Here is a 10694-nt window from a genome sequence, read left to right as displayed (position 1 = left end):
GAATTATATTCTATCAGCCTTTATATTTTGGGAGATGGAAGAAAAGATAGATGAAAACAAACAACTCATCTAGTCATCTCTAAAATTATTAGGACAAATTGCAAGCCCTTCTTCCTTCACCATCACCACCATTGTTCATCTCCCATTGCCACTTGGCGTCTTCAACACAAACAAATTAAAAATTCGTAGCTTTGATCTCATTGCAGCGAGTTTGCAAGCATTTTTATATAGAAAAATATGGACTTGCAGCAGTTGGAACAGTATCATTCTTAACCTCATGAGAGTATTGAGTAATGAGTATTCAGACATTATTAAAAGTTACTTTTTACATACAAACATACAGGATTTCCTCATGTAAAATTTGAGTTATCTCAGCTTTGTTACAACAGCAAATCAAATGAATTCAATTTCGGATGCTCCCCAGTTAAACTTATCACTGGGAGTGGGGACTGCCAAATAATTCAGTATAAAAGAGAAAGGAACGTTAATGAAGCGTTGTTCCTTTCAGTTGGAATCTGGCAAAGACACCACATCATCCTCAAAGAGCTTGACCTCGCACAATCTTCCACCTGCTTCATCGGCAAATGCTATCTTTTTCCTTTCTTTTCGCACTACCTCTTGGGCCGCTGGAGGACCACCTTCACTTAATTTCTGCATTTAATCAATGATCCAATAATGAATCAAACATGAAAAAGGAAATAGAAAACCATATAAAATTTGTTTTAAAATCAGGAGCTTCAAGTGTATTAATACTATGACCGAGGAAGAAGAACATACCATTATCTTACAGAAACGGTTGCAATCCCTTGCCATGAAAGACAAGCATCGTTTTGCAGCTTCTTCAGCTCTTGTGGCATTTTTAACAGCCATTCTTGCCTGAAAAATCAAGTATCGATAATTAACAACAAATATCAAAATACATCAGTTGACAAGTATGGCTCCAGCCCTAAATAGCAAGAGCAAAAGCTGAAGTCACTATAATCTGCTCAGTACTAATCATAGGAGTGTGTCATGAGCCACAGAACATGAAGGGAAGATATTACAATTACAATAACAATTACTGTAATGAAGACAGAGCTTTACGAAAGGAGCCTAAATAATCATTTAGAACAGAAAATCCTCTGGTAAGATCATGTGTGATGTCTGTTACACTATAGAGAGGCCAAAAGATCCAACAAATATCACAAACTTGCTTGTCAAAATCTATCATTAGAATTGCAGCATAGATAGCACATTGACATAAAGATTTGGTTTCCTCCCTCTTTCCAGATTGCAGAACAAGCAAGATCTACAAGAACTAATCTAGTGTTGCAAAGCACACACAAGAGACACCATATATGCTATACAAAGTATTCTCATGGAACAACTACTTGAATTAAAGCTTTTAAAATTTTTCAACGAGGGTATAAACCTATTCCAAAAATGTCAAATGTATACTTCCAAGCGAAACTTTGGTTAGTTGGCCTTTTATTTGTTTTATAAAAAAATAGTATTTTTATTTGAGATGTTCATTTGTAATGTACTATGCAAGCTCTAACTTCACGATTTGATCCTCTAGAGGATAGAGCTTGTGTTCCTTTCAGGAATTTCAGCCTTCGACCTCATGCTTCACCGAAAAAGAAAATAAGTCTTAAATGTAACTAAGACAAGAATTGTTCATAGTTTTACCAATTATACAAGCATAGAGATTAATTGTACCATATTTAGCCATCATAGCATTTTCTTCTTTTTTTCATTTTTCTATCATCAGAGCACTTATATAAGCTTCATGCGAGCTACAAGGATATAACAAGGCTTCAATTCAAATTTCCAATATTTAAGCAAAATCCTTTAAGATAATAGGTTTCTGATTATCATACCTCATTTACTTTATATCTCAGTGACGTATTTAGACAGAACTCAGATCGTAACATGTCATCCACAATTTCCTTCATTGACTTCAATTCCTTTGTGAGTTTCATTGTCAAACATTCTACATCGTGCATCTGCTGCTGTGAAAATGCTATGGCACTCTTAGAGCAACTCTGAACAGAGTTAAACCCTATGCGGTTGGCCGGGCGAGGACTCTTGAAAATCCCTTTAGGCTGGGAACCTCTTTTAGAGGTCTTAGGAGTAATAATAATTTTGTCGGGGCTATCAGTAAATCCTGGTCTCATATTATCATTAAGCCCTTCATCAGCATCACTCTTATTAGTCTGCTCACTATATTGTAGTTTACCCTTGCAACTTGAATGCACTGTATCCCAATATAAGGATCAGGATGTAATGAAAAGAAATAGCATATATAGAAAGAACAAAAAGTCTAAATTTATATTCATGATAAAACAATAACCCATCAAACACACAATGTGCAAGCAAGGAGAATTATTGAATGAACATCTATGTTGTATTCTATTCAATAGAAAAAGCCAAAGCCACCAACTAGAAAACCATATATTTGACAGAGAAATGAACTCACAACGCACAAGATTTCTGGAAAAAAGCATTTTACTTTAAGACAAGCATATTTTGTCACATTGTTGGTCAAGATGATAGAAATATTAACTGTTTCAACTTTCAAGCCTTGTATGCCCTCTTCACCATCACCATCATGGATTAAATTTTCAGTTATCAGGATTACTTCTCATGTAGTGAATAGCTAGCTATACAACAGATTTCTACTCTTTCAACAGTCATGATTTTCTAAAAAGTTATTTCCTTTTTCATGGTTGTTCACTTTGTATTTCAATTAGCATTTATGATCTAGATCACTACATAAAATGTTAAAACTAAATATCTTAGGCACTTACTCAAATTGTTTTTCTGAATTAAATGTACGGACTCCATGGCTTTACAAAGCTTTTCCTGGGAAGTGGGTGAAATGGTCTGCAGAGAAACCAACTAATGATAAGCAGCAGAAAATGAAAATTGAACTACACAAAAATTTAGCAAAAAAGAGTCGGACCTTTCTGGTTGATAACAGCCTTTCAGGACGATGCACCTTTGAGCAATCTTCATGTTCTTCCCAAGAATTCAACTCATTAGTAGCCTCATCATTGATATATCTCTTCTCATCATCATGTTCCAAAGAAAATGATTCCCTCTCCTCACATTGAGATGAATCATCTGAGACACACACCAAAGACTCACCAGGATTGAGGCCATGTTCACTAGTAGAGGTGGGTTTTGCCTGAACCTCAGCACCAGCTGTAGACTCATCATCTTTGCAGCCGTCACATGGGGAAGCATTATCATCTCTAGACCCTGGAATCAGGGGGTCAAGGCCTTCATTATTGGCCTCAATGGGTAGTATAACTGTGGTGTTACTGTCACCATCAGGTTGATAATCCGAAGTATCATAGTTTTGATCTTCAACCAAAGATGCTTCCAGTTTGGGGATGCAATTGGGATCTGGATGAATGATACCTTCAGCACTCTTGAATTCTATTGCTGGAAAGTTTGGAGAATGGTCATTGTTTAGGTCTGAATCAGTCATAACGTTATCCATATTAAATGGCCATTCAATCCGTAATGGAATAAGATCAGCATGCTCTTTACAGTCATAATTGAATTCATTCTCCAAATTCCATTCATCAGTTATCTCTATCCCTTCTTTGGCTACTATGCAAAAATAGTCATCTGGCCTGTCCATACAATCAGTTTCAGGAACCTCAAATTTCACTTCAACAAGAGCAGTTGAAACGCCACTAACGGGTGGGGACACCTCATCATCTAGGACGTCTTCAGCCTTGACAACTGGAATAATCTCTTGGGTAGAAGTAGAGATTGGGTCTTTAATGCAATTTCTCTTCTTGGCCTTCCTTGAGTTTTTAGATCTCCAGCTACTGAGAGTCTCCATGAAATCAGAATCATCCATTGCGATTTGCTTTTTCTTGTGATCATCCGGCAATGGTGAGGCTTCAACTTTAATTTTACCTTTAGCTGGGTCAATACTTTGTTTTTGTTTTCTCTTCCTTGTTTTGCACCTTTGTTTAATTTGGTTTAGCGTAAAATTGTCAGAATCATCCTCGACCAAGTTGATTATCAGCATATCATCATCATCATTAGGACTACATTCTGAAGAATCTGATTCAGTTTTCACTGTTACTTCTTCCAATGCATCAATGCAAGATCTTTCAACTTTTGCAGCATTATGATTAAAGGAGAAGCCATCATATATGTCTTTGACATCTTTAAATGAAAGTCTTGGTCGCCCACAGGTAATATTGAGTACTTTTGTAACTAAACCACCATTAATAGCCTGGATGAAATGAAATTGACCACAACTCCGCAGCTCCATTTGGATTCTCTACTAAGTATTAACAAATCACAATATTTGCACTATTTTCTTCCGATGTTTGCGACTAATAGTCAATAAAAAATTTGAACCACTGAAAACAGTAAAACCAAACATTATTACAAGATGAATCTAAGGATCAATCAATCATGTTCTCACGATTACACATGCTTTGAAACTCATAAAGAAACTGAAGAAAGGGACATACAGAAACCATTAAATGCAAATCTAAAGCACAAGTTTCAAGATATCAACATTTTCTGCATCCTATTCAACAATGGGCAAACTCTAGCGCACTCATGCAACCTACATTAATTTCAACATAACAGTACCACAGTAGTGTTTTTCTTAGTAATAAGAAAATTCCCACCAAAACAAGATTCTACATATGTGTAAGATACAAGCTAAATCATTCTGATTAAATCAAGGATGGCAAATACCGAATTTCTAGTGGCAGCACTACCAAGTAAGACTCCTCAAATAGAAGCTGAAGGCAGACCAACCAAAAACAAAAAAAGAAGCAAAACTAATAAGCCTAGATACCAAAGGTATGCTATTATCGGATTAAACAAATCTTGAGAAATTATAAGGCATTGGTTTCAAGCCGTAAGCACAAATTACCAAGGGTTTGATTAACCTACAAAATTCAAAATCAAACTCAGTAGCTGAGAACTTCAAATACTTCTCTCTACATCAAGAATTACAGAAAATTAAATTGACAAAAAAAATAATAAACGCAGAATTTTGAATTTATCCTTCAAACACTATAGCTCAAAATTTGGGGGAAAACATCAGCAATACTTCTGAAACGCAAAAACAAGTCTGCTTCCAAATTGTTACACAAAAGAAATATAGAATCACTAAAAGACAATAGAGGAAAACATTTTCAAAGCTGAAAATAAATATCCAAGCAAAATAGGACTGAACCGAGTTATTGTGGAACTGGAACAAATTCAAGAAATAAACAAAAATTGAATAAAATATTTTACACTGATCCCTCTCTGCACAATAAGCCCTCAGAAAAAGGGAAAAGAAAAAGAACAAAGGAAAACCGCCAAACTTCGAATTCAAATCTGCACAGCAAATTCCTTACGGGAAAAAAGGCATGCACGAATTTCTTAAATATAGAGGCAAATTGACATTCTCAAACACTAATTAAATCACTAGAAGAACCGCAATGAAAGAACATAGTGCGAAATTGAAATAAAATTGAAGAAAATAAAATAGCAAACAGATTCAGCAATTTCTCAGATCTATAAGACAAGAAGAAGGTATTGGAAATTAAAAGACGGTATCGAATTCATTCAGTAAACACTCACCAGAGACGGAGTAAACGGAAACGAAATGCTGCGTTTGGAAGGAGGAAAAGAAGAGAGAAAACACAGATCTGAAATCTGACCTAGCCTAGAGCACGCTCGTGAGAGTGAAACAGAGAGAAGGCGCGAGAAAAAGAAAGAAAGGGGGAAACATTGGAAAAAGGAACAACTGAGTTTTCTTATGTATAAATTACGAATTAAAAGCGCGCCAATTCGTTTTGGCGGGACTGACTGCTGCACCGTGATTAATTTAATCCCGTACTTAATAAGAGTCTCTAAATGAGTTAAAAAAATTTAACTAAATTTATTTTTCAAGAATTTTAAATTAGTCTCTGTCATTTCATTATTTTGGTTGCTAATAGTATTAGAGTTTACAAATGTGACATATTAGGTATTACCTAACACTACAACACATATTTGATAATTTTAATTGGGACTAACATAATAAATTTATAAAATTATATCAAATTAATTCTAAATTAAGGGGTTTTAGTGGCTCAAAATTCTCTCTTAATTATATTTTGATTTGATCTAATTTTATAAATTTATTGTATTAACAACCAACTAAAACTCTTAAGTGTGTGTTGTGATGTCACTTAATGTATCACGGCTGCAAACTTTGACGTCGTCAACAAAAGAAGTGACAGAAGAACTGACCTGATTAATTTAAAATCTATAAAGGACAAATTTGATAAAAAAAAATCTTTCGGATACTAATTTACCAATGATTTTTCAAGGATGAATTTTATCATTTATTCTATTTAATAATTTATTAGGTTAATTTACTTCCAATTTGGTATTCCAAAGATTCAGTAAACAAAAAATTCTTGAAAGATATTATCGATAAAACAGCTTCTGAATGCTTTGAAAATACGACAAAAAGAACCAATAAATATTATAATTTTTGTAAGTAACAAAAAAAATTTTATATTTAGCAAACGACTTATTCATTAGATCTAAATTTTTGTGGCAACATTTAAATAACTATTTAGAATGTGCACACAAAAAATTTGGAACAAAGTTTGATCTCTAAATTGTTCTTTTTATTTTTAAAAAAATATGGTCATTTACAATATAAAAAATTTTTAAAAAAATTACTTGACAAAAAATTATCAAATTTTAGAGATGAAAAGATCATATTTTTCTAATAATGTTTTATAAAAATCTGCATAAAAAATTTGATCTTTAAAGTCCTTTTTTAAAATATATATTTAATATATAGTTCTTTTTTTGTCGTATTTTTAAATTTTTCGAAAACTTATTTGTTGTTAGCATGTTTTAAAATTCGCTTTGTCAATGATATAAATTTTCAGGTACCATTTTAGTAGTTTAGTTTAATTTATTAAATCTCACCTAATTAGAAAATTACATAATCAACTATGTCATCAAAAAGATTTTAATAAAATTACGACTTTTTATTTTGAAAAAAAAAGAAAGAATTTAGTTTTTATTTAAAAAGAATTTTATTAGTCGTAACTAAAATTTAGTTATTTTTATTCACTTTTAAGGCGATTTTGAATCCTCACAACATAGATTAAATAGGTAGGAGTCTTGATGAATCGGATTGTATCTACAAATTTGTGGTAATTATTCGCAAATTATGAATATGATCTGATCTGCAATTTAATCGGATCGGATAGAATTAGATCGAATCGAATAAAATTCGATATGCACTCTTAAAGAATCGGATTGCGAATATCTGGTATGTATCTGCATAGACACTAATTGGCCACTTCTTTCCTGACCGCCACGGGAAATTGCTCGCCAGCAGTTCCTCCCTCCTTGTCGCATTCTTCTTTTGCAGTGTTGCCATTGTTTCTCATGTTGCCTCATTCATCCCTCTTTGTCACATTCTCGCCGCTCCTTCTTCAATGACCGTGGTTCTCACCGTCTCTCCGCTCCGCCGTTCTCGTCTCGCATTCTCGCCGTCAGTGGCACTCAGTTTCGGCCACATCATTGTCCACCAATCTGTTCCACTGCCATGGTCTTCTGTTCTCACCGCCTTGACGTCCTACGTGCTCGTCGCCTTGTCGTACTCAGTTCCTGCTACATCGCCGTCTTTTGTTCTCGCCAGTTCACCACCTTCTATTCCTGCCAGTTTGTCATCCTCCTGTTGTTATTGTTTATCATGAATTATGCTGCTGTTATTGTTTATTTGTTTATAATTAGATATATGAATTATGATACTATTATTGTTTATATGAGGTGCAGCTGTTTTAGACTTTAGTGTATTTTAGGGTTGCTGATTTATGAAAAAATAGGTTTAAAAGTGTAAAAAATAGAATTTTATTAGATTTTTTATATAAAAATATATTTTTTAAAGAAATTTTTATTATGTGGATATATCCGTTATTCGATCCGTAAATGTGCGGATCGGGTTCAACATTTAAAAAGTGGATATTATATTCGATCTGATCTGATGAGAATTGTGCGAATCGGATCGAAATTTCAGCTATAATGGATCCGATCCGCGTATGCCCCCTATAAATAGAATATTTCATTAAGGATCACTGATATCAAACTCGAACCAAACCGATTATGATGGTTTGATATATAAACCATTTATGCAATTAAACTGATCAACTCCATTTTAGCGTGGTCAAATTCAGTGAAAATTGCTCTTGACTCAGCAAACTTAACAAATTCTAGCCCTAAGCTCGCTGTTAATGACATCAGTGTGCTTGATAAACCCAATTTGTAGGGTTTATCTTGTATTGATTTTAGGGGATTTTATCACCTTTTACCCACATTTATTTAATGAAATAGCATGGTTTTGTATATTCTCCTTTAATTGTGCTTAAGAGTGAAAACATGCTTTTTAGGACTTAAAATAGCTAAATCTAATTCACCTTGATTCTATTAGATGCCTTGATATGTTTGTTAAGTGATTTCAGATTTAGGAGGCAAGGATTGGATCAAGGGAATGAAGAAAGAAAGCATGAAAAGTTGGAGAACTCATGAAGAAATGAAAGAACCGGAAAGCTGTCAAGCCGACCTCTTCGCACTTAAACGACCATAACTTGAGCTACAGAGGTCCAAATGATGCGGTTCCAGTTGGGTTAGAAAGCTAACATCCGGGGCTTCGAAACGATATAAGATTTTTCATATTTGCTACACGTATGGTGGCGCGCACGCGCATAGTATGCGCATGCGCCGTTGCTGCCACCTGGTTCACTTAAAGCAAAACGTGGCCAGCGAATTCTAAAGCCTTGTGGGCCCAATCCAACTCATTTCTGATGCTATTTAAGCCAAGGATTGAAGAGGAATCAACATACTTTTGACCATTAGTGATAGTTTAGTTTTAGAAGTAGTTTCTAGAGAGAGAAGCTCTCACTTCTCTCTAGGATTAGGATTAGGATTAGGATTAGTTCTTAGATCTAGGTTTTAATCTTTGCTTTCTTCTACTTCTACATCTCAATTCCTTGTTGTTAGATTCATCTTCTTCTATTCTTTTGTTGTAATTTCCTTTATGATTGTTCTTGCATTTTGTTGTAGATCTAGTATTGTTCCTTCTACAGATTCATCTTCTTCTACTTCTCTCTTCTCAATTTCTTTGTAGTTATATTCATGCTTCTTCTATTCTTTTGTTGTAATTTTTTTTTGATTGTTGTTGTTAATTCCTTTCAATAATTGTTGTTAGATTTTGTTCTTGTTGTTGATTTACTATGTTTTCCTTTTATGCTTTCCAAGTGTTTGATAAAATGCTTGGTTGGATTTTAGAGTAGGATTTTATACTCTTGGCTTGGAAAGGTAACTTAGGACCTCTTGAGTTACTAATGTCCAAGAGATTGATGATTGGGAGCCATTGACTCTAGTTCTCACTAATTGAATTAGTGGAGAGTTAGGACTTATGGACTAGGATTGATATAGCTCATTTGACTTTCCTTTACTACTAGTTAGAGGATGATTTAATGAGATTAATCCTTGCCAATTCTCATATTGTGGTTAGTGATTAGGATAGAGATCCTTGACCACCAACCCTTGCCAAGACCTTTTTAGCCATTAGTTTACTTTCTTGCCATTTATCTTTCATGTTTCTTATCAAAACCCCAAAAAAATAACTCATAACCAATAGCAAGACACTTTATTGTAATTCCTAGGGAGAACGACCCGAGGTTTGAATACTTCGGTTTATAAAATTAGGGGTTTGTTACTTGTGACAAACAATCTTTTGTATGAAAGGATTTTTGATTGGTTTAGAAACTATACTTGCAACGAGACTTCAATAGTGAAATTCTATACCGTCAAAAATTCAATCATCAAAATGGCACCGTTGCCGGGAAATTGCAATGGTGTTATGTTATTGGTTATTGTATATATGTGAATATTGTGAATATGTTTGCTTTTTGCTTCTTTGTTAGTTTTTAATTTGTTCCTTTTTTTTTTTTGCCCTCTCTTACTATCATGAATTCTCATTTTGGCTATGAATGTGATTACAGCTATGTTGTAGGAAGTGGAGATTACAATGAAGAAGTGTATCAAGGATGGGACAATCAAAGGTGGAAGGAGCCATATGCATATAATCAATCCTCTTGGCAACAACCTCCACCAATGCACTATGAAGAAGAGCCATGCTATGATGCATATCAATCCAATGGCTATGGTGAATCACCTTGTGACTTTCAAGAACCACCACCATATGCCTATGAACCATATCCTCAACATAACTCTCAACCATACTCACAAGCCAAAGCCCCTTCTTACCAACCACCTTCATATGACCCTAATACATACCCATCCTACCAACAACCATATGAACCATATGAACCACATATAGAGCCACCACCATTCCAACATCAATATTTTCAAGAGCCACCTCCTCCACATTATTACCAAGATGAACCACCTCCAATATATGAAAATTTTCAACCACAAGATGAATACTACTTTCCACCACAACCTCCCATGGAAGAATATTCATGTCTTTCAATCCAAGAGCCTTATGATCCTAATCATATTATCCAAGAGGAACAAGAGTCAAGGGATCGTCTCAAGGAAGCATTGGATCAATTTCAAGCAACCATGGAGTGTGTTGTGCAACAAGTGGAAAGAATGGAGAACATTGAACCGCCACAACTCTACCAAGAAGAACCACCTTCCTA

The 10694-nt window shown here is 34.5% G+C and overlaps 1 protein-coding gene across 1 annotated transcript; it reads right to left on the bottom strand.

Annotated features, from left to right (window-relative positions):
- Positions 1 to 243: 243 nt before the first annotated feature.
- On the bottom strand, positions 244 to 5728 carry LOC107475022 (uncharacterized). Its single transcript, XM_016094665.3, has 6 exons — positions 5596 to 5728; positions 2945 to 4370; positions 2790 to 2865; positions 1860 to 2236; positions 778 to 876; positions 244 to 651 (listed from the first exon to the last, which is right to left on the bottom strand). Exons 2-6 carry the CDS (start codon positions 4277 to 4279, stop codon positions 505 to 507), a joined length of 2034 nt encoding a protein of 677 aa, XP_015950151.1. The 5' UTR covers positions 4280 to 4370; positions 5596 to 5728; the 3' UTR covers positions 244 to 504.
- Between the last annotated feature and the right edge of the window lie 4966 nt (positions 5729 to 10694).

The sequence above is a fragment of the Arachis duranensis genome, chromosome 2 (assembly GCF_000817695.3).
Source record: "Arachis duranensis cultivar V14167 chromosome 2, aradu.V14167.gnm2.J7QH, whole genome shotgun sequence".
NCBI lineage: Eukaryota > Viridiplantae > Streptophyta > Magnoliopsida > Fabales > Fabaceae > Arachis > Arachis duranensis.
Note: the sequence above shows the minus strand (reverse complement) of the source record. Positions and strands in the feature narration are given on the sequence as shown.